Source organism: Poeciliopsis prolifica, unplaced genomic scaffold (assembly GCF_027474105.1).
Source record: "Poeciliopsis prolifica strain line A6 unplaced genomic scaffold, Auburn_PproV2 SCAFFOLD025, whole genome shotgun sequence".
NCBI lineage: Eukaryota > Metazoa > Chordata > Actinopteri > Cyprinodontiformes > Poeciliidae > Poeciliopsis > Poeciliopsis prolifica.
Window position 1 is genome coordinate 6,478,613 of NW_026562400.1, and position 25,373 is coordinate 6,503,985.

At 36.3% G+C, this 25,373-nt stretch overlaps 1 protein-coding gene across 1 annotated transcript in view; it reads right to left on the reverse strand.

The window, feature by feature from the left end:
• The window catches only part of myom3 (myomesin 3), a 50,194-nt gene that overhangs the window by 6,082 nt on the left and 18,739 nt on the right, over positions 1–25,373 (reverse strand). The window contains exons 10-27 of the mRNA XM_055047175.1: positions 25,136–25,297; positions 23,186–23,327; positions 19,901–20,100; positions 18,579–18,632; positions 17,118–17,245; positions 14,820–15,003; positions 13,488–13,662; positions 13,246–13,367; positions 12,442–12,629; positions 9,745–9,871; positions 5,411–5,592; positions 5,122–5,236; positions 4,456–4,612; positions 4,047–4,153; positions 3,822–3,866; positions 3,540–3,676; positions 871–1,015; positions 186–245 (exon numbers count right to left, since the gene is read on the reverse strand). Coding sequence (XP_054903150.1) covers positions 186–245; positions 871–1,015; positions 3,540–3,676; positions 3,822–3,866; positions 4,047–4,153; positions 4,456–4,612; positions 5,122–5,236; positions 5,411–5,592; positions 9,745–9,871; positions 12,442–12,629; positions 13,246–13,367; positions 13,488–13,662; positions 14,820–15,003; positions 17,118–17,245; positions 18,579–18,632; positions 19,901–20,100; positions 23,186–23,327; positions 25,136–25,297 — 2,430 coding nt within the window. The remainder of the gene's footprint in view (positions 1–185; positions 246–870; positions 1,016–3,539; positions 3,677–3,821; positions 3,867–4,046; positions 4,154–4,455; positions 4,613–5,121; positions 5,237–5,410; positions 5,593–9,744; positions 9,872–12,441; positions 12,630–13,245; positions 13,368–13,487; positions 13,663–14,819; positions 15,004–17,117; positions 17,246–18,578; positions 18,633–19,900; positions 20,101–23,185; positions 23,328–25,135; positions 25,298–25,373) is intronic.

Here is a 25,373-nt window from a genome sequence, read left to right on the forward strand (position 1 = left end):
ACACCCACGTTTCAAAAGCATATGGATAATAATCCAACTACACATAACAAAAGAAATTTTCCTCCAGCTATGTGTTTTTTTATGTTTGTTCACTGTTGATTCCAGCAATGTGTAATCATCCTTAAGAAAGGAATGATAATTTTTTAAAAATTTATTGTCAGTTTTGCTTTCTAAGAATGTCTTACCAGTCCTTCTCTGAATGTCCCTTCGATTCCAGTCAGCCAGGGCCAGTATCTCACGAAACTCTAATAAGATACAACAGACCAGACTGTAAAACTGTGGCTTGCTGTATTCATATATTGATCATGGTCACCTTGGCCTTATTACCACACATTAACAGTTTTCTTTTTTAAATTTTAAGTAACAGACTAATTCAGTGAAGTTGAAGAAAACTTATTTGCATCTAGTGAAAATGTGGTAAATGCATAAAACACTTTTCAGATTTTTATTTGTAAAAATGTTTGAAAAGGATGCCATTTTTGACCTACTTCAAAATCATGCACTTTTTTACTGTTTTATCACAAAAAAAAAAAAAAATCCCAATAAAAAACATCAAAAAATTGCTGTTAGAATGTGAGAAACTTAAAGTTAGAGAAGTATGACTACTGTTGCAACAAACTCTAAAAGCAAACAGAAGTTAAATTAAAATAGAACAGAATAGTACATACAGAAAAGAATCTGTTTAAAATATTTTCTGATTTAGCAGATCTGTTCATTTTTATCTAAGAGTAGAATCTTTTAAATTCAACAACGTTTTTCTGTGCAGTTTTTCCTTTTTTATTGCTGCAATTAATCAGAGTTGGTATTTCCCAGTGATACATAATGCAGGCAAAATGACTAACTCTGTGGTTGAGTGAATTTATGACTCACTTTGATCCACAAAGACCAAAGTGCATTGGTTCTTGGCGCGGCCATCCCTCAGCTGAGCGGTGTATGAGCCTTCGTCCTCCTGAGAGAGCTGATCAAACACGATCTCCACCAGACCTTTGGCCTTGTCGAAGTTTATCTTACAGCGCTACAGAAAAACAAACAAATGTCACTGCAGGCAATGTTCATGGGCTCATAATCAGGCAGCTCGTTCCCCAAGCGGTTTGGTATCCTCTGTAAAGATGGCTCCTTGCACAAAGAGAATGGATCATGAATTAGAGTGCAAGGGGTCTGGAATAACATCTGCGCTCTGGTGATAAAATATTTCTGTTCTCTAAAAAATGCAAATACACTAACAAGCAGCGACACAGAGGGAACAGACCTCGAGCTCATTTTCATTGCTTTTATGTTCATCAAGTTAAGTGTATGCCTTGCATGTTGATAGGTCTCAGTTGGTGGAAGTGATTTGTGATGTATGGCAAGCCCAAGGGCCCTAATCAGTTAAATGGCTTCTGCATTTGCAAACCTCAGCTGTGATCATTTAGAAATAATGTATAATCAGTACTGTTCAGATGGAGCCCTCACATTGGGAAATAATGGAATAAAATGGAAGTGACTGAATGTAAAGCAGTCACAACCAAGAGACACAATGAACATTTGGGGTTGTGTTCATTGTTCTCCCAGCATCCATCAATAACATGGACAGAACAGCGGCATTGATTATTTCCAGCTTGTTGTCATAATGTACATACAATATATGCAATATATGTTTACAGTCAGCTGATGTTCACTGATGATTACACTGTTGCTGTTTTTGGATATCCTTTAAATACCAAGTGAAACCACCCAGCTTTGTTTTAAATATGATTAGTTTGTAACAAGGTGAGATTAGTAACTTCTGGGACTGGAATTCTAAAAGCTTCCTTTTTGCAGAGCTCAAACCCATGTGAGGTTATGTCAGACATTTACATCTCTGTGCAAAAGTTTTAAGCTGGACCATAATTTCTTTAAGATCACAGCTGAAAACTCAAGACCTTTGTTTAATCTTCCAAAGTGATCTTGATCAAAGTTCTTCAGGGTTTCAAATGGACTTTGACTGCTTTTTCCTCATTTAATGTGCATGAAGTACATAGATTTAACGTTTAAGCCATAAGCTATGATAAAATATATAAATAAACCAGGTGTTACAGTGACAGCTCCGAACATGAATGAATGAAATAGAAGGTCATGATATGTTGAACTGTAAGCTGCTTCGTAGGCATATCAAATCATTTTTAGGTAGTTTATGTTCACATAGCAAAAGTAAGTGATTGTTATTTTTGTGAAACACCGAAAAAAGTTATGTCACTCAAGCATTCAGTGTCTGCCCCTGACTATAACTATGATAAAGAGCATATTTTCTGTTGTTAGAACAAGACTGACTCATTTACACATTTTATGCTCAAAGACAAGGTCTGTGAGATGATTCAAGACTTTACACACTGTACAAAAAACAATAATCAATGCAGAGGTCCACCTGTTTAGGAAGGACAAAAATAAACAATTTTATTCTTAAAACATTACCTCCTTCTGTATTTATTAATTTACAAACTTAAAAATAATAGAAAATAATAAATCATCAATATTGAATGTTTGAGTCTCTAGCAACTAACCAAGTGTGACATGTTTTTTTCAGATGTGAGTGCTATCTCTATCTTCACCTCAGGAGGTATTCTCATCTTCCTCTCTGAATTAAATTAACTGAGCCTCCAGACCTCTCTGCTGGAGTACTCACCTGCTCTTCATCTTTGCTGACAGCATCTACTTCCTGCCTTGCAGGATGTTTATTAGAGCACTAATTGCTGTTTTGGGCTCATGCTGACTTGTTAGGAAGACAGATGCTCACATAAACTCATTGATAATATAGAAACCAAAAAACTCTTTCAGACTTGTGAGTGACTTTTCTTGTATTAAAACTTGAAGACACAGTAGATGACACTTAAATCTGATCACAGGCATCTATGTATAATTGAAATGGTTTTACAATCATACTAATTTTTAGAAACTATCATACAGACAACATGGACATCTGGACTAAAAAGTTCTTCTAAGTTCCTGACTTTAATCCTGGATACTTCATATTGTTTTATTGATAATGTAAACATTCAAATGATAGAGAGAGAGAAAAAAAACATTCAGAATACTCAAATCAGCTTTTCCTCATGTGGCCATTTGCCATCATCATGCCTTTGCAACATTCTTTTTCGCATGATTTCACAAAAATCTATTTGAAGTGATTTTCCATAATCTGCTTATATGTGTTTCTCTGGCTCCCATAAATAATATAGACAAGAAGGAGATCACAGAGTTGTTTTGTTGTGATCAGAGACACACATTCTTCAAGTGTTGACTCATCCAACCTGGCTTCATAAATTGAATAGAAATAATATGTAATACATATTATTTTCAGAACATAAGTACAAAGTGACTTGTTTATGGGCACAAAATGGATGCAACATTTAGGTAGAAACAAAGGGCATGAATTGGCAAATATGCAAAGTAACCTTTAGCTCCTTGTCGATATGACAGCTCACAGCTAGGTTTAATAGGCAGGAACCATTGGATCCAATAATCCAAGCAAAGTACTTGCAGCTCGTCATCTGATAAGATATCTGTCAACTGAGGAAACCTACTGGAGAGGTGGAGATTTCCCGGTCGTTAAAAACAAGACGGAGTTCAGCAGAGTTACTCAGACTCTCAGTTTGAAGCCAAAGGCGAACGCTGCCTTTCTCAGACACCTCCACTTGCCAAGTTGACTTCAGTGAAATCACTGCAGAGTGAAATCAAAGACAGATCAGGTCATATCATAAAACTCATAAAACAGCATTAAACCTGCTGTAAATAATATACAGCAGGATAACAGATTATTGAGGTTTGGATTTTCAGCACCTCTGCACCTCAGTGATGATACGTACATGGGTTTCTGACCTGCCAGCTGAGATCTTTGAGACGTTCAAGATCTAAAAATAAAAGAAGACAAAATAATATATAGAAGTAGAAGGTTTGATCATTTTCAAAGAAACACAAAGCAGAACAGAAAGGTGTCTCTGGTGATATTGTAGAGGAATGGATAAAGGCAATGTCTCAGAAACAACAATTAATTCCTAAAATCAGACTAGTTACTGGTGTTCAGGAAGTACCTTCAGCTGTGAAATCATAGCTGGATGAGAGCTGAGGACTATCACTCATCTCCACAGTATACAGACCCAGATCTTCCTCAGATGGGTCTGTGAAGGTAACAACTGACCTGATAGACAAACAATAAAGTAAAAAGACAAATAAGTAGACTCAGCTTTGAGTTGTTGAATCTGTAGCAAGGTTTGCTGTAGACTCTGTCTGCTGTCAAACTTTGTGCTAAAACTCCTTTCTACCAAGGGAGCATTTATTATTAAAAATAAAAAGATCTTACACAAAAATATATTGACTATCAATTTTATTGATAGTCAATTAGTTATACTAATTATAACTAATGTGTCATAATTAGTTAAATAGTAACTGAATGGAACCTAACTCAAAACAAACAGAACAATTTAATTGTTGTAATTTTACCTGTTCTTTGTGGTTTCTGCTTTCGTTCTCTGAGAATCGATGGGATCTGTGAAATTTTTACTCCAGATAAACTCGCTATCGTCGTTCATCTCAACAGCCTCATAGCCCAAAAATATAAACCCATCGTCATCCACACCCATCTTAATCTCTTTGGTTCCTGAAAAATTCAAAACAGCTGTGATGATTAGAAACAATAATTAAGCATTGGCTGGTCAGTGTATCAAAGTTTAACGAGGTTTTAGGAAATGTTTTGAAGTGCTTCAATTTTCTTAAAGACATAATACTGCTATAGATGAAACTCTTTAAACTTTCTCCTCCCTTTCAAAAACAACAGTAATCTTTTTTAAAACATTTCTAGTTGCCAAAAAACTTTATAAAATAGGCCTACATCTGGCAAGTTTCTATTAAAGGCTTGATTTTTTTTAACAAAAATTTTTTATATTTTAGGTAAATGTGCTAGTCCTCTGTCTTTTGTAGAGTTAGATTTAGCTTTAAATTATGACAATCTAATAATTTCTTGAATTTATTTAACAGGCAAATTCATGCTATTCAAGATCCTCTTCAGTATTCTTATCCATTGACACATTTTGCCCAATTAGGCTAATAAACCAATGGCAGCACAGGTTTATAGAAAGTTCTATTCTAATATCAGTCCAGTAAACTGACCTGGTTGGGTCTGAACTGTGACCAACTCAGAGGGCAGGGAAGCACGACCAACTCCTGCATTATTAACAGCCGATACACGGAAGCAGTAGGTGTGACCTGTCTGTAGACCCGTCACCTACATGCCACAGGGAGAAGATTCATTGCTTACAACTCACTGAAATAAGTCAATTAATGATTGAAACCCTAATGCTGCAGACATAGATATGAGCAGTTTCTTCTGATTGGGTATAATAATACACACTTCTGTTTAATATACTTTGATGTTAAATCTGATCCAGGTGCCTCTCACCTTGTAATGAGTTTCAGAAACAGGTTTGGCAGTCAGAATCGTCCAGATGTCTGACTGGTTTCCCTGACTCATTTCCAGCATGTAACCACTGACTGGACTTTGACCCTCATAGAGCGGAGACACCCATCGGAGCACCAGGGAGTCATCTCTCACCTCCCTGAACTCCAGGTCATACGGGCAACCTGAGGACAAGAGAACTGGATAAGCAACACATAGGAAACATCTGCAAGCCACAAATAAATTGGGAATATTAGTCTAGTTGAAAATAAGATCATAGATTCTTAATCTATCCAGATTGACTTCAGAGCTGCACAGGGTAGTCAATTTGCAGAATAATTTTTAGCCACTTTTAAATTATTGATGTCATAGAGGAAAGCCCATTTGCCAAGATTAATGAGCCGCTCATTTTACCGAGCCTGTCTCCATTTCCTATATTAATGGTACAAAATACAGAACTGAGCAAGGCAAATGTCTTTTCCATTCACTTGCCATATACCTTTAAAGATTGGGTGAATTAGTTTGTGGTCGGTAATATTTATATTAATAATAAGTATAATAAAAAGTTCTAACTTTACATATAAATACAGGAAACATGATCTCCTCAAATCCCAAGATTTATCATACCTTGTTATGTTTGCAACATTAGAAATGTGAGCTTTTTGAGATCTGTAAGGAGAAACAAGAGCTGTGTCTACTGCTTTCAAACTTCATCTTTTAAAATAATCCAAATTAAAGACGGAATGATTGCAACCCATATGTGTTTTTCCAGACAGTCCTGTATGCATCAATTACTCTCCCGGTAATTGGCTGATTGTCTGCTGCTGTTCTACTGCTTATAAAACTCACCTGTTGCCTCTTGGCCTCTGCCAAATTGGCTGCAGCCTTGTCTCAGCTTTCCAGCACAAGTTCAAGCAATTATCCTGATATCTGTGATTCTGCCCTGCCCTTATTATTATTGTGTCATCTTGGTGATTGAACTCTGCTCTCTTCCCAAGTAGTGGTTTCTACATTCTGGACTTTGATTTGGTCTTTGGATTAAATTGGACCATCAGAGTTCAGAAATAAGAAACTGGGCATTGGGACCTTTTCCTCTAGCGTGCTTGCCTGCCCTTTTACTAAAGGTTCTTCAAACAACAAAGATTCTCTGCTTTACCACAGTTGAAGGTACTGCAAAACCCAACAGGATGGGTTTGGAAATATTACTCCTCCTTGGAAACCTCTGGCTGGAAATAAGGAACTGAATTATTTAGGTAATCCACAGACAATGCTGTTTGGTAATGCTACAAATAGTAATAATTTTAAGATAATAAAAAATTTTCAACTCTGTGATTGTTTTTGTCTCACAGTTCTTACGGCGAAAATGAAATTGTCCAAAGTCTGTCTGTATATCTGAAAGGAACAGAGATCTATACTTTGTTTAAACGGGGGAGAGCTTTATATATCTTCCAAGAACATAGTGTCATTTTATACCACATTCAAGTTGGTTCACTGTTTTACCTTTAGTTGTTATTTAATAATATAAAAGACTTTTGATTTTGCATGATGGGTGTATATGAAGTCTTGAAATTGGTCTCTGTCTCTTTTCCTTCCCTTTCCAATACTCCCCCTTCATCAGTAATCATTTTCTGGCTTAATTTGTTCTCTGTTAATTTGTTCTTTTTTTCATTTATAGATGCTTTTATTCAAAGCTTTTTACAAATGAGGGTATAACAATGCAGTTAATGTCAAAGGTAACAAAAATCCAGTAAAAAGGGGGTCAGACCCATCAGACTCTGTCAGATGGTTTGTCATTTTCGACTCACACATTGGTTTCCCTTTCTACTGTTGCTTGTAGTAGAGGAGTTAAAGTATCTTGGTGTTCTGATCATCAATAGGATGGAGTAAGACCTGGATTGACAGATTAGGGCCTCATCTGCAGTAATGTGGGCTCTGCTCTGATCTATTTTGGTGAAGAAAGTACTGAGCCTAAAGGGAAGCTTTTGTTTTATCGATCAGACTTATGTTACAATCCTAGCCTACAGTCATAAGTTACAGATTATGACTCAAGGACAAAGGTCATGCAAGAGTCTGAAATAAGCTCCTTCCAAAGACTTGCCAGGAACAGATTTAAAGATACAAGAAGCCTAAAGTAAAGTTTCTGATCATTATTATCAGCTAAGCATTTAGATATAAACAGTCAATTAAAAATTGAGGGATTTTAATCACTTGGGTCCTGGCTGCTATTATTTCATGACATGCTACAGGTAAAATTAATTTGCAGATGTCATTTAAAGCCTGATATTTTTTCTTTGGTTTCTACTTTCATACTTTTTTTTTCACAGGATCTGCTGTCCTGTTCAAGTAAGAGGACGTGATTGAAAATGGGGGAAAAAAAACGCGTGCAAGAGAACTTTATAAGATTGTGAAAAGGTTGAAGCATTTATGTTTTTATGGTTCTGTGTTGAGTGGTTCACGTAATTAGACAGTATTTAGAAATTACAGTGCATGTTTATGAAAACGAAGCCTATACCCTTTTAATAGTGTACAGTTAGAGTTAAATGATTATTTCTCATTATAAATTTCCCACCAGCAATGATATTCGAGAACAAATCAAACATAAACCACGCATGGTAAATAGTTAATAGCTAATTCTAACACAAGGCTGCTATTTCAACCACTTTACTATTCATTTAACCACTGACCTCGGCTATTACTCTGTGCTTTAATGGTACAATAGGCAGGCAGCATATTATTATCCTGGTATTTCATACTGCCCTGTTTATTTTGCTGCAAGATGACTATATACACCATTAGAGATGCAGCTTAAATAAAAGTAAAAATGGCAGCAAGTGGAAATGGGTTCTGCAGGTGATGGATGGTGTTTATTTCTATCTCCCCTCTTCTCCACAGCGAGGGTTGATAAACAGATTGTAAAAACTGCAGGGCAGCAGAGTATTGACTGATGCTCAAATTCCCGAAGCTCTTAGGTAAATGAATCCCACGGGAATGGCTGATTTTTACTGTGGAGTTCGTCTTTAATTTAACAATAAGTTGTGACTTTTGTCATCACTTTTGCTTGTGCAAGTTGTGAAATCCAAAACTAGTTTTGTCTGCCAACTGTTTGGAGCTTTTGAGTGTAAAATTGTGGCTTTTCCTATGTTATTATGATGTTTGGTAATAACCATTTAATGGCTTGCAAAGGTTTTTATTGAGGAACACAATAGATTTATGCAAAGTGTCAATATTTACAGGTTACCATGTAGGACATCAGCATTTGAGCCAAATTATGAGTAGTACTAATCCATTCTTGGTTGATCATAGCTTAAATAATGACACAATTAGATGTTCTCAATTGAATCAGATTCTAGGACATAGACTTGAAATCTAAGTGTTTGAATCCTGAGCTGAACCATTTTTTATTGTGACATTGTGCTATCCTTTGGAAAAAAAAGATAGCACCAAATTATTTTTTTTGCATCATTGGGTAAAGTCCAGGGTCAAAGAATCAAATCCCTAAGGAGTTGCTGACACTCCTGTAAATAATTACAGGTCTCTCTGTTTTACTCAAAGTTCTGGAAATTGTCTGAATTTAACCTTAAGGATTTCATCACAGTAATTTATGTGCATTTCCTAGAGTTTCTATCTGTCTTTGATGTTCATCTTCCAGAGAAGTGGATTCTTTGCTGTTCTTTTTCAATCAGAAAGTCTCTGTCCAACTGTGCATGCAGAAAAACTCAGCCATGCCAGCTGTCAGTCTCCAGCAAACTCTACTCTGGTGATGACCAGACCGCTTAGTTGAATCATCTTTTGGAGACATTATGGACATTCTTGATCAATCTGGATCTTTCTTCATCATAGTACATTTATCTGCTTGAGGTCCTTGTTTATTCAATAAATGGGTGCAATAGCCTTGCCGTTTGTGTTGAGAACAGAAGGATTTACATTTTTAAAGCAACCACTCTGCTCTTCTAATTTAATTATGCTGTCAGTGATGTCTATCAGCTACTTTGTCTTCAATAATCTTTCCCCTAGGCTAATGAGAAAATCACTAAAAGCAGGTAATTTTTGGCTGGGCTAAAACACAGAACAAATTAGGTTTTAGTGATCAAGTAAATTCATGAACTTTGCATTGATTCATTTAGTCATTCAGGAGCAACCTGGACTTGATGCAAATTGAAGCCATAAAAATTGAGACAGGGAAGTTTATAATAAACAAAAACATCTAACATATACATATGTTGTGCCTAACGTCTTCAAATAACACATATAGGGTTTGTAATTGTTGGATGAAACTGTTAAGCATTCAGATAAGCAGAGATGCATTTGCATGGATTTGATGAGAGTTTAGCTTTCACCTGGTTCTGGCATTGTCCACTTCTCGCACAGAAATGCTTCGCTGGCGTCAGATGGTTTCCCAACGCCAGCCGCATTGGCAGCAAAGACACGGAACTGGTAGAAATGTCCAGTTTTCAAGTTTGATACCTGCAGACAAACAATACTGATAAGGTGTTGAAAGGCGCTGATGCATGGATATATATATATATTTACAAGAATTAAATTTTTTCTACAACATGCTATATGTTTACCATCAGTGATCTATTACTAAAATTACAGCCATTCTGTCTTAGTAAAGTACTGAAAAAATATCCATGGACTCGGCAAATCTCAGCTTTACTGCACAACAATTTTACTTGGAGTTAACGTATTGCCTCCTTTTTATTCCAGCAGACCTCCAATGCTACAGGCAAAGTGTTGAGTGGTATACCCAGGAAATATCACATTCCTCTCACCTTAGCCTCTTTACTGATGTCTCTGTGATTTAGAATGGATTTTAAAATCCTCATTACATTTAGAGACCTGAATGGCCTTGGTCCATCTTATCTCAAACAACTGATTGTTCCCCATTATACCTCTGGATTTCATTGTTCCCAGATAGCAGGTACACAACTTATCTCAGTGGGGACGTTTTGCCACTCATCCTTTTTCATCAAACTTTTCCTTTATTACTTTACTGTTATGAATTTATCTTTAGAAATGCAATACATTTAAAACAAATCATTTTATTATTTACTCGTTTGTAATTTTTGTGTGTTTTAAATTCAAAATGAAAAAATGATCTGACATGCTTTGCTAATTTTACTCAGTTTTACCAAGCCATAAATACAAAAGTCCACTCAGGGGTAAATGTTCTCCACTTGTACAGCTTCACTCTGCCTGATTCAGGAATTTAGAAGGCTATTTACAAGTTATTAGCTCTACTGGTGCTGAAACATGCTTCTGAGCTCCTGAGACATTTTTCGCTCAGGGGGGAGAAGGGATTCAGGCCTATCGATCTGCTCATTGATCCTCCTATTCACAGCCACTTAGACTCTGAGGCCCTTATCGCCTTGGCGGACAGCTACGAACCTCTACAGCCTCTGCCTATCTCAGAGGAACTAATTGACCACGGCAAAGGGAGCTTTTTCATAACAGCAGCAGCCGCTATCTGAAAGCTGCTATGTCACACCTGCACCTTTCTTCATTAAGTGCAAATCCTTTCCTGTATGATATATTTAAACTGAACAACAAATCAATCAGACCGATTTACAGTCCAGCATGAGAAAAGCAAGGGTAGTTAGTGTCTTTAAAATTAAACTTCTGCCACCAGGGGGCAATCAGGCTACATTTGACTGACTGATAGATGAACCTTTGTTCTCTGGAAAGAAAAGTTGCCTGTTTGAATACTTGACCTGCGGTTCAAATAATCAAGTGAAATAATCTTTGTTAGATATATATCTGACAGCTAAAGTTATTCCACTTTTTTAATAACACTATTGTAAACAATCCTGTTACAGACTTGCAAGTTGATTTTCCCCCACCTCTGAAATTGATCAATAGTTTCATTTATAAAGCCTTGAAGGCTGGAATAAAACATTTGCAAATTACCCACTGAACCATGGAACCGAGTAATAAATCAAAGAATAACCTCAACAAATGTTACTTACAAAGTAACTACTCAATGATGGTAATAAATTTGAGAAATAGATTCCACCCTAAACTATAATTTTTTTGTATAAAAGCCTTTTACTTCTGGAGTTTTTTTTTAAGTATGAGAAAAGTTTACTCTTCTTTTTGTAAAGTATCTATATAAATACTGTCTACATTTAAGCTTTTAAACAGACAGAGGGTATACTTTCTTTTCCACCATCACTGTAGGTTCCTTCTTGATATATAGAAAATTAAATTAAATTTTTAGGCTTAAATCATGAGCAAAACTTCAATCCAAAGAAGCAAAACTGCTTTGATTAAAAATAGTGGCTCAATTTGTGTTTAAATGATTCATTTGATTCCAAGAAAGCAGCATCTTGATTAAAATAACACCCCATGCTGGAAAAAGATTGCACTTCTTGTCATCTTATGAAAGTGCTGAAATGAGTTTTTTCTAACAATGCGACCTCCACTCCTAAAAACTGCAGGACACAATATGCAGTTAGTCAGTTATTGTGCATAGCCATTTTCATTCTAATTGGCTTTATCCTTGTTTCTTTTTTTTTCCTCAGGAGATAAAAACAGCCTCTCACACATTTATAAAATATCTAATTATGGAGCTCTTGTATTCTTGGTGAGGCACTATACCAATTTTACTTTGTTAGGAGTCTCCATGAACACTGTCAGGTTGCCTAGTGGCACAAGCAGATTGAATGAATGATGGTTTGCTATTATTGAAAATTATTTGCAAGAAAAGCAAAAGTGGATGAAAAAAAAAACTTTACTTTTCAGAACATCCATTCAAAAACCCTTAATGCTGTTACTAAAAATCCTTTTGGAAGTCTATTTGGACCTTGAAACCTATTATTTTCTTTATACCATTTCACCATGGCAAGGGTACATTTAAGTAGATGTGCAGCATTAGTCATCAACCAATGTAACAGGTTTCATGTTGTGCTAATCTTGCTCAGTGCTAATATAAGATGTTAAAGAGAGTGTTTTTATGTCATCTCTGTAATAATTTTGTACTGTTTTATAGTAATAAGGAGACCATTAACCAACCTATGAAAATAGGTATAACCAACCTTGAGCTGCTTCTCTTTGGCAGGTTTTATGTTGACCTCTCTCCAGATCTCCGTGCCCTTCTCCTTCTGGTCCAGGTAATAGCCGCGAACAGAGCTTCCCCCGTTAGAGGAAGGAGCCCTCCAGCCCAGAACCATCTCTGATTCGGTGCACAGCAGCAGGGCAATAGCAGAGGGAGATGAGGGAACATCTGCAGAAATGAGGGGAAGAAACAAACAAACAAAAAAATTAAAGGTGAAAGATATTGGTGAACGCATCTTATTACATGGCTGTTACAACATGACTGCCAAGATTTCCTTAGAAGGCTTGAGATTCTGTCTATTCTTGCAAAATGTTGCATCTGTGGCAGTTTTAAAGGAATTATTCAGCTCATATTCTCTGATAAAAATTTATTTCTTGGAAATAACTGGACTAATGCTATTATCCACCAGGATATTTCAGAGCTGGAGAGACTGTGATGGATTTTTAATGGCAGTGAACCAAATCTGTCAACATTACAATATAATGCAACCTGCCAAAGCACAATATGGTTTCTAAAAGTGGATATGAAGTGAAAAAGGTCCCCTTTATATTCTCTGATACTTGTTTGCTGAAAGCTAAAGAGAAAGGCAAATTGTAAATTTGGGTCAGATAGGTCAGTCTAATTTGAATGACTTCCATGCCAGTGAAAAGAGCCTCAAACCTTTTTCAGCACTTCTTTTGGCTGAATTTGTTTACTCTGTGTTACATTTAGGGTGCATGCTTTAAATGAAATATTAAAACATACTAATAAGATTTCAGGAACTGTTGCAACATCACAAACTTACTAATAGCTGATTTGACCAGGATGGGGTGAGACTCATCTGAGTATTTGCTGTTTCCTGCTCGACTCACAGATTTCACCCTGAACACATATTCCTTCCAAGTCTTTAGACCATGAACTATAAACCTGAAGACACATCATGCTTGGATTACACACTTATAAGGATCAATGGCAGTGTATGCTTTAATTACAAAAAATTTATTAATTGAATTCAAACACGTTATAGGTGTCTTTTTTTTTTTTTACCTGGTTGTTGTTAAAGGTTTGTTGTTGACAGTTTTCCACTCCTGCTTTTCTGCTTCACTGTAGTACAGATAATATCCCAGTATGTCGTCTTTGTCTTTTGGTTCTTGCCACTGCAGCAGAACTGAGGTGTCTGTGTCTCTAATGGCCATGACTGAGTGAGGTGGAGGCGGCACAGCTAAAGGGAGTCAAATGAGATTCAATCCATCAAAACAAAGAGAGGTAATTTATGAACTGATAGAACATTCAATAAGTTCAATGAGTTTATGACAATTTCTTAAGAAAAATTAGTTCTAAATTGAAGACTATTGCATCATTTGTTTTCCAATGAGAATGAATAAATTAGAGAAAGCGTGAGTGAAGTTTATATTTTAGATTTCTATACAATGTATGAACAATTTTTTTAATCTACAAAATTCAAGAAAATATCAAACTCCTAAACTATTTTTATATAGATATATGAATCTGATTTAATTCAGAATCCTATAATTATCCACACATAGGGCATGTAAAAAAAAACCAACAACAAAAAAACAAGAGATGGGAAGAATCAATAGCACGTTTTAAAAACCAAACAGAGTCTGGAATAATGCACTTAAGCACCTTTTGGTGCTACTGTTTATTTTTAAGCATTTTCCTGAAGGCAGATTTTCATAATCCTGTGTTATTTAAGCATTTGGCACGTGCAAGGTACATCCAACGCAACTTTCATACTCATCCAATGAGACTTTGAGCCCCTCTTTATTCTTTTGGCTGCAAAAGATTTGATTTCTCTGTTGTTTCCTGCAAGTAAGCTGATGTAGGACTCGTTGGAGAATTGTCTTGCCTGTTGGCTTTGCCTCAGTGTTAACTGATGAGGCAAAAATTATCAGCCTTAGGTAATGCACAGTTTGTTTGTCGGCGGTTTGATTTTATTCTGCATGGGGCCGAAGTCGGTGCCATCTCCATTGATTTAGTTCCTGACCTTTCCCTTCTTTTTATTTTATTTTATTTAATTTTTTTTTGCATAAGGAAGTAAAATCTTCCAATATTATAGACAACTTTATAATTAATGTAACAGGGATTTGATATGAATGACTAATTTTGGAATAAATTGCTAAAAAATATTTTTCCACATCTTTTCATTTAGTTTTTTTAATGAGATCCTACCTGTTTTGTCTATTTTTACACATGTACTGTGATTCCAGAATAAAGCCAGTGGTATCTTGGCACAATTATTGCAGGTGCAGCATTGTATAAAAGGTAAATGCTGACTTGGGAATTTAGTCTTAATGATGTAGCTGACCTTTGAGCAAGCAAAGTAATAATTGGGCACCAGGATTTATCTTCTCCTACCTTGTGGCTTTCCAAGGGAAATTGGTGGGCTCGGGTCGGAGGGGTCGCTAACACCATACTTGTTGATGGAGCGGACTCTGAAGCAATACTGTTTGTCTTGGACTAGATCAAACACTGGGTACCTCGGAGAGTTCACCACCCTGTCCAGATTGGCAAGTTCCCAGCTGTTTTTCCCTGCCAAGGACTGATTCAAGAAAATCAATTTTATGTAAAAATATATAAAAAAACATAAGTGGAAATTTAAAAAAAATAGCTTAGGTATTTCAGCCTATCAGACCCTTAAATTAAACCACATTGAAATGAAGACATATAGCTTTGTGGATAATTTATTATTTTTAATTCTATTTACCCATAACTGAAAGAGACTCTCAAGAGACTAAACCTATACCAAACATGTCCCTTTTTATATTCCTTATTTGCATTTCTATGTTGCTACTCTGGGGGTTTCACATTTTCTTCTGTAAGTCATTGTTTTGTAAGTAGAAATCCCAACAAAAGAGCAGGTATGGTAAAAGAGAAGAGTGATTATAAAGTGCTTACTTGAGGGCAAAAAGGATATTTGAATGTTCACTTCATTATATAAGCAGAAGTGAGGCTGCAGACTTTAGTAATTTCAGGTGCCTTTGAGAGATTTGACAGTTTTATTACCTCAGTAACTTATAAAGCCTCAATAAAAATCTATTTCCTGTGGCAGTTTTTTGATTATTGAAGTCAGGAGCTGTTGAGTGCCGGAGTTGATATTGAGGAGCCAAGGCTCTCTATTGTTGCAAAGAACAGGTCAGTCTCACATTTTTGATCTGCTTCTGTCATCACTTTGAACCTTAAATTTATAGTTGAGAAAATATTGTAAAAATAGGGAGCTGGGTCCATCCATGATTTTTCATACCTGCTTATTCTTTTCCGGGTCAAAGGTGACGCCATAAAGGTGTCACCAGTTCATCTCTGGGAGAAACACAACTGCATACCCATCTGAGACAAACCTAACATACGTTTTCTGATGTCCTCTGTGGCTCTTTGTTTCTCTCCTGCAAAGCTTTAAATTATTTTTGGAGCTCTCTCCTTAGTTATATGAATTTAAATATCCCACATAAATTTTAATGCTCTAACTGTCTGTAAAAATTGCATACAGGGTATCTCTGATGTTCTCACACTCTACAATAAAATATCTGCAACAAATACCATGTTGAGCAGAATGACCATTGACAGGGTCCATAAAGATACACTGTAAATGAATATGAATTTTTTTTATGTACAATTTAAGAGAGACATGTCTAAAAATATTTATATCCCTAGAATGTTTAGATTTAAATTGTTGTTCAACCAAGAAATTTGTTTCTAACAGGAAGTGATACAGCCATCTCTCCAAGAATAGGAGTATCTGTTTTGAACAATGTAACTTTGCTATCTAATATGTATTTTTATAATAAAAAAGGAATATCAAAAATTATACATACCCTTCTCTAAAATCAGTGGAAACATCTTACTTCTGAATTTCAGAAATCAAACCTTACTTGATGTTTTCCAGTTGATGTGTTTGACACTGAAATTCAGTGATACTGATCTTTTCCTGTAGGACTGAAATTCACAAATTCTTAGCAATCACAAAAATATGTGGCCCTGCAACAATAAGGTTCTGGCTTCATATTCTGACCCAGGAGTCTTCCTGCAAAGAGTTGGAATATTCTCCCAATGTAAACATAGTCTACAAGTATGGATGTTAAGGTATTTGGTCTCTCTAAAGAAGGAAGTGTCTGTATCTTTCTATGATGACCTGGTGTTAATTAAGGACTGGTGGTGCATCCAGTGTAAACCCTGCATTAAATACCCCATCTACTGGACAGAAACATAGAAAAATGGCTCCTAACGTGGCTGATACAAGCTTTGTAAATTGTGGAAACAGCAAAACATTATCTTCCTATCTCCCTGCTGTGTCATTTGAACACATTACAAGAGAAAACTTTGAAAGCACCCCTGCTTGAAATGCATAACAATCCAAAACCGAAAAAATTTACATGTTCAACTCTTCAGACCCTTTCTTCTTAAAGCTTTTGTTGTCGATCAAAAGCTTTACACTTGGAAAAAATAAACAGAGTGAACAAACAGGTTGTGGAGAAGGACTTTTAAAAGTCTTACTTCCGATTGCTTAAAAACGGGGGAATATTAATATGACCTGGAGCTAATGATCACAATATGAAATAGACTTACTGTGCAGCTAATTTGCTTTCAGAGCTAATAAAATATAAATCTTTGTTTTCTGTGTGTGTGTCTGGAGAGGTGTGCGTTGGCGTAAGGACCGACCCGCTCCACATAGAAGGTCAGCGGCTCCCTGCCTCGAGGTTCAGGCTCGGTCCAGCTCAGCACCACGTAGGTGTCGCTCAGCTCGCAGGCGTGGACGTCTGTGGGAGGAAAAGGAGCTTTGACCTGACCTGTGGAGCAAAGTGAGGAGGAGGAGGAAAACAAGAGAAAAACAAGGTCAGTATGAAAAGAGTTGGCTGAGTTACAGCTTTTCTCCTCTTATTGTAAAACCCTTCAAGTTGCGTCTGCTGGAACTGATACAGCCTCACAATGGGAGAGACATTCAAACCTTCTCTGCTTCAGTTTAACCTCCATTCCTTATATGTCAAGTGCATCAAATAGCATTGGACAGGTTGAGTCAGCAAATGTTCAAGGACTCTACAAGCCGGTGAAGGACTGTGAAAGTCTGGGCAAATAGTATTCATTGTTGTTCCATCTATGCAAGTTTCTATGTTTGTTTCCCCTGAAGAGTTTGCAGAGCTGGAGAAAGCACAGAGAAAGCTCTCCTCTGCACAAGGAAAGCAAAGATTTGAAAAAAGCTGATCAGGTAAAAAGGAAAGCAAATTCTTCTCAGTACAGTGTGTTGTCAGAATGAATCAGGAGGTTTTGCTTTACACATACAATTACTGTAGAGATACAAGAGGGGTTTTTTTCTGACACAAAATTACAATAAAAAAAGAAATAAGATTATTTACAAGACACTGATGCTTTTCAATTTGAAAGAGCATCTCACATAACATTCTTATATCTTCTTATACTTTGAAAAGAAATCGGAATAATCCAAAATTGGTCAAACTTAGCAAAAATAAGATATTAAAAATCAGCTATAGCGATTGGCAGTTGTTATAGCGAGCATTTCTACTACTTAGCGATGTGCAGAGAAAAATAACAAACCAGTAAGCAAAGAAAATATGCCCCCAAAAGACAACTAAACACAACCAAAAAGAAAATTTGAGCTCTTTAAGCTGATCTCGATGAAGCTTAATCTCCTAATTATGTTCTAGTCATTACATGAAAAGCCTCACCACCTGGGTAAATGCATTCCACTGTAAGCCTCCATTCTAGAGCAGAATCTAAAAGTATGATTGCATCCTCCAGGCTGCAGTTATTTTCTGGTGGCCTCATCTTCTTCCACCCTTTCACCATTCTATGCAGTCAAGGTTATCGGGCCCCCTTTCATAGACATTCACTCTACCTCGAGCCATTATGTGCATTTATTGGAAGACCACTGGGGACTTTTTGCTCCTTTCACCACTGCAAATGGAGTACATGCTTTTTGCTGCAGATGTACAGTTACTGCAGCTCATTGTTAAACATAATATGGAGATGCATTAAAGCCATGAGCCTGCAGCAACCCACAGATGAGGGGGCGGCAGTGTGTGTTCCAATGAAAAGTAAATCATGTGTTAGATATGCTCCTTTTGAGACAGAATCAGAACTAAAGTAAAAACCCAACAATCTCACCTTCCAGTTCGTCTTTTGTAATGGTTATGGTCCTTCCTCTGTCCATTTGGACCACTGAGATAAGAGAAGATGGAGAAGACATGAGAGAAGACATAGGGGTGATGGAGTTATGCAGAGATAATGATGACACCATTTTCTTGCAAATGTTAGAGGTGCAGACTAAAAAGATGAACAACAGGAAGATGGAAAGAAGACCAGAGGCAAGTGAACCTTCTGTCTGTCCTTTTTCCGTGTTTAATGATCCACGGCATCTGACCACAGCCCATCTGTCCTCATCGTTACACACAGACACACATCTCATTCTCCCTCCAGTACCCCCCTCTGAATCCAATATTTAGCAAGACCAAAAAATGCTTTTTAAGTCATCTTTTTGAAAACAAAGCATTTTTCTCAATGACATTATTAAGATGCTGTCGCAGAAATAACCCCGCGGCTGTGGATGAGATCTAAATCTGCACACCTACATCTGTTTTTTCTGGCACTGATCATTTCTTTGCAGGTATAACAGGGCAATTGAGGCAGATGAGGTGAATAAACAGCAGGAGAGAGTCGTGAATGCATTGCTGATGATCTTTGCAGCACACTGCAGATGTCGATGAGACACAAAGCAAAAGCCTGAATAAATAGGCGGAGAAAGATAAGACACACAGAAGCTTCCACACAAAAGCAAAAGGACCATATTGTGGGACATTTTATGGTTAATTGGAGCCTCAGGGAGAATTGCTTTCAACTCTAAACGTATAGTGTTTTTCAAGCAATTAGAATGACTTAATGGTGGAGGCATAAAAGGCTTTAAATTTTTTATTTAAATATGTGAAGCATAGACCTAAAAGCCAGATTTTACATTTGAAATTCTTGTCTCTTTGTTTTTTACGTGGTGACTGTAATATTAAAAAGAAATGTAAACACAAATGTAATGGAGAACTTAACTTATGAAAGGTTATTTCCCTTTCATAACCATAATCAAACATTTCTTTCACACGAACTTAACAAATGTGTGCACGCCCTTGAACTAAAACTGTGTTAAAGCTACTTTTTCTTTTAATTTCACCATTCATTCTTGTTGGATAAACACTTGAATTCAGCTATGCTGACTCTAAATAATCAGAGATAAATCTGTTGGAGCAAAAATCTTCCTGAAATTTGCTCATTTCTGTCCATTACTACACATATTAGTTTTTTGAGGTTTTTTGCCATTCGGCAGTTTGTGAAATTTTCTCATTATTAGATATCCTATTTTCAGCCATTGACGACGGTCCATTGTTAATTGTTAATATTGCACGTTCATGTCTTTCTAATACCATGCAGCCCATATGTAATACCCATTGTCCTGGTGTGTTCAAGAGGGTCTGCAGTGAGGACAGGCTCTGTGGCTTTGGAGGGACGTCCCACCCCTGCTTTGTTCACAGCACAAACTCTGAACTGGTATAGAGCCCCCTCCCTCAGGCCAAACACTGGAAAGTGGCATATTTTCTGAATGTCCACATTGCAGTGCACCCATTCTCCCTGACTGAGGTCACACCTAAAAAAAATAATAATAAGAGAGGAAGCGATTAATCTCAGTCACAGGAAAATTCAGGCAAGTACAGAAAAAAAAAATATATATATATATATATATATTTTCACGATAAGAGATGTGAACAATTTATAGAGAAACAAACTGTAAAATAATACAACCCCCATAAAAACAAAGCAAATCAGTAAAACCTCCATGCTCTACAATTGGGAGAAATCAACCTGAGATTATATGTAAAAAATACTTCATAAAAATTCAGAGGACTTTCACAATACAAATTCAGAAAAGAGTAAGAAGGAGGTTGCTTAGGAACTGGAATACATCTTTTCTCTCCTTATATGAAACTCGAAAACATTGAGGAGTTTTCTCTTCTACAATGATGGGAGATTACAATCAGGAGTAAACACAAAAATGATGCAAACACAAATGTAAAAAGACATATTTTCCAGATGCTTAAAACATTTATCCCCTGAAAATGAATTTACTCTGAAGCCCTAATCTTTCCTGAACTTCTTTATGTGCATGCTTTCCCAATGTGATGCTGTTTAGAGAAATAATTATGCTGAGCACGTCACTTCTACTATAGGCAACGCTGAGCCAAGAAGTGCATGCAGCAAAACACCTGCATGTTGCTGCCTCATATAAAAAAGCAATAAAAGTTGGTTGTGCACTGCAACCTCTATAGGTCCCTGTTTTATAAAAATCAATTACCTTCTAGTTCAACAGGCATAGCTTACTTGGTAATGCTAACAAAACACATTCAGTCCATCATTTGTATTGCTTCAATCAGCTGAGATGACAATTCCTTCAGGACCTCTGCAGCTAAATGTAAATGTAAGTGTGAAAGGATCGCTCTGTCTGTTATTGATTACCTAATTACCAAATTAAATGTTAACAATTTGTAAATTGACTGAACTTTTATTGAATTTTTCATACTGACTATTCAAACTACTTTACACTTGAAATTGAACCAGAACTTTCAGCTTGAAAGAAGACAACATAATGAGCCAAAATTGCATGAATCTATAAGAGAAGCTGCAGCAGTATGGTCAGTTTGAAAGGATGGTCATGAAATGATAGGTTTGCAGTTTTATTATTCTGCATTCATTTTGAGATGATGGATTTTCTTCAGAACTCCTCTCTCTTACCTGTCTTTGTCGCGCTTTGTTCACAAATGTTGTTTAGGTATTAAAACAATTTATTGAAAGCCATTTGTTTTTAGTCAGTATATCTGCCTAAATTTATCCTTTGCTAACACAGTGAAATTCAGTTTTAGTTATCACTAACTCATCATCCTTAACAAATTTTATGGCAGATTTGGACATGGATGAATGTCTTAAATTTCTTGTCCTTTCACCTTTTGTTTTACAAATAATTTAACCAAAAGGTTTGAATTATTAAACCTTTTATTTAATAATTTACTGTCAATTTGAATCATGTGCAGGCCATACAATGCAAATTGGGTTTCTCTTTCTTCATGATAAAGTTGATCTTCATAGGTGCTATAAAGGCTTAATGTTTTAAATATAAATTTAACTCCTAAAAGAGAACAAATAAATCTAAGTAGGTGAAAAGATATTAATTTATAGCTTTATTTTGTGAGGTGGTTGTTTTTTCCCTAAACAGAAGTGTTTGAAATCCACCATCTTGGTGGATTTCAATTCTTTCAGAGGTTCTTGAGGAGATTACACAGCTTAATGAAAGTCCACCAGTGCTTGGTGAATTATTAAAGACTTAATAAGGAGAGCACACACTTCTATACATGAGGTCTTGAAGATGGTGGTGTATGTCAGAGTGAAAATGAAGCTGCACAGAATTGTCCTTTGAACCAGCAGGACTGTGAAGCCTTGGAGAAAAAAAAAATATTTTCAGGAACATTTTTGGGAGAGCAAAAATCTTTTATTCTAAAACTGAAGGAGTTTAAACCTGCGGGCATCATTCAAGACTCTGCGTGAACTCTCATCTTTTTTTTACTTGTTCATGTGCTCAATTTGTGTTCTGTAATGTTTATTACTACATTAAATCCTGCATTTTATTTCATGAATATAAATTGTACTGAATGATTGAATGTAGGTACTAAGCCAGACAAAAATGGTACAAATAGTCATGGAGCAAAGCAGAAACGAATAATTTTTTTCTGCCAATGAGTGAATATCCGAGGACAACTATCAGTGCATTTCTCTACCAAGTAGCCTTTTATGTTGGTCATACATAAGTCATTCCTGCCTGAAACACACAGACAGCAACCTGCTGTGATTTTGCCAGTGCATAAGACAACCCCTGTGGAGATGTTCTTCTCTGACAGCAGACACGTTGGAATGGAAAGTAAAACAGATGCAGAAAATAATGGAACAATGACAGGTAAAAAAAAGAAAAATAATAAATAAAAATGCAAAGGCAAAATGTTCAATTTTTAGCTAGTGCATACTTACAGAAAATGCAGCAGCTGCAGCAAAAAATGTGTTTAAAAAAACTAAAAATTTGATTAAAATAAACAAAAGGAAAAATACCTGCTTTTGTAACATAACAAAAATTAGGCAATCAGGCAAGTGAACAGCTTCTCATAAAAACATTGAATCTAAAGGAATTTATCAACATAGAATACATTATTTGCCAAGTGAAGTTAAAATATGAGGCCACAGATGATAATAAATTGAGTCATTTCTGAGCCAAAAGAGCTACCTCTACTTTGAGAGTTGTGCTAAAAGAGTCGGCTCTTTGAAAATAAACTTTTTGTTACTGCCTGATTTGAAATCAGAGTCAAGCATCCCTGAAAAAGTCTGTAGATGAAAAATATTACCGTGTGTAAATGTTCCTGATCTGACAAATGGAAGAAACTTCTGAGGATAATAAAAAAAGAAGCACAATGGAATTACTCTCACACTTGGCTACTATCACTGCCAACAGTGACAAAAATAAGTAGTACTGAGTCAAATGTCTGAACTTACTGGGCATCAAAAATTGAGTGAAGCATTGAACTTTTAAGTGGGTCTCTTTTGCCAAGACTTAACTGGAATTTTAATCTGCGATTTATAAATATTTTAAGTGCAGAACAACTCTGACGTACAGGTTAAGTCAGACTGATTCTCACCTCTCCACATAATAGCCCTCCACAGGTGATCCTCCATCAGCACTGGGCGGCTGCCAGGTCAGAAAGACGTAGTCCTTGTTGACATCGGACACCTCCACTGCCAAAGGAGATGCAGGACCTCCTGGCACTGCAGCCGACCCATCTAAGTGAGAACAAAAATGAGTCAAAAAAAAGGAATGCCGAAAGTTAGGACAAAAAAAATCCAACACTTAATTATTATGGAAGGATGGTGGATGCAACAAATAAGGAAGAGAAAAAAAGAGTAAAATTTCTTATCAGAAAAAGTCTTAATCTAAACTCTTTTATTGGTTAGTATTTGCTGTTACATAATCTGTAAAAATAACCAATCTATATGAAACATGCATGATGTAACTTAAACAACGACAGAGAAAAGCAAGAAATAAGAAGGGATTTTCAATCCCTTCTTATTGCAGGGATTGAAGAAATAGACGTTTCCAAACCGGTTTTTTATGCTAGAAATATATTTTTTAAACGACAGAAAGAAGTCGCCATCAAGTGCATCTGTTTTAATCCCTTCGATCTCCAATTATTTGTTTTTGAGTGCAATGTTATACACACTTGTAATGCAAATATGGCAACTGAATTAATCAGGAAGCTTTCTTGCAGAAAAGTTAGAAGACTTACTAATTAGTTACTCCAACTGTTATGAAGAATCTACTCTTTAATGTTTGCAACCACGGCCTGAGACAAGATGATAACAGAAGTTTTGCAGAAAGCTGTATCTGTATTTGGAGTCATATGTTGTACGCACCAAGTTCATGAATGATGCAAAGCAAATCAAACTCCTTCTGAGGCACACACACTTGCATCACAATGAAAAACAAACATGAGCCAAGCATCCTCACAAAGCTGAGCGTTTTTCCAAGTGGTTTATATACATTCTGCAGATGCCGTGTCAGAGGTAAAACTGCAGTCCATGAAGACCATATAGTTCCACAGAATGAAGTTAACAAGCTCGCTGCTGCAGAACAGTTTGATTGATGGTGCAATTTCAGTGTATGAATCACTGCTGTTTGCTGACAGGAAATGAAAGCAAAACCAGAATTTGGTGATGACAACTAGTGTTTGGAGGAGGCGAGGTTGCTCAAACACTATTTATCTAGGATGGGACAGCAAATGATGATTCTACACTCCAAGCTCTAAAGGTGACTCCAAGCACCCGTCAGTTTGAAAAACACTGAGATTGACTCTTTAAAAGAAATCTGGGCTCCAAGTTTTTGAGAGGGTTGAGGTAGTTTCCATGAGCGCCCTCTCATTGTTTGAGGGACTTAGAAAATTGTGAAAGTAAAACTGGGTAGAAGAATCACAAGCTAGAATGTTTTGTTTCACAATTTGGTCTTTCCTATTCTTATTTATTTATTTATCAAACAAAATCTTTAATGGACAAAGGGAAAAATTAAAACTGGCAGTTTTCTTAGATTCCACAAGAAGATATAACAGTGATGGCCAGAATCTTCAGCTTTCTGGCCATCTTTTTACAAATGTTTTGATTCGTACCAAAATGTCTTTAAAAAGAATTGGTTGGACAGGTTTAAATTTTAAATATTACACAATACTGTGACTCTAGTCTAGACATTTGCAAAGGTATTCACACCTGATGAACTTTTGCACAACTTGCCATAATACAACTATACATATAGACTTTTATAAATTGTCAAAAAGCAAAATGTTGGTCTCTTCTGTGTAGAAAACATTGTTTAACATGTAGATTTTTTAAAAAAATGCATGTCTCACATTTCTGAATCATATAAGTAAAACTGAAAAAAGTGTATTCCAATAAGATGTTTGCTTTGTGTTTTTTTGTGGTTATGTGACAAAATGCAAAACGATCCAAGGTGGTATGATTACTCTTGCAAGTCACTTTTTTAATCAATGCAAAGTGAAACTAATTTGTAAAACTATGACCTCCTCCTTCATCTCATTTCTCACCTTTAAGGTAGACAAAAGCCAAGTGTTCCTCAATTCCATCCCTGGTCCTCAGTCTGGCACTGTAAACACCTTCATTCTCCTTGAATGCAGCCATCATAGTGATGATGGATTTATTGTCAGAAGTCTTAATGTCCACATTGCTGGACTGCTCCAACTGTATGCCTGGAGGATGACAGCATGGCTGAGTGTCAGAAATGTACCATATTTAAATTGCCAAAAATGTGCCACAAGCGACTTC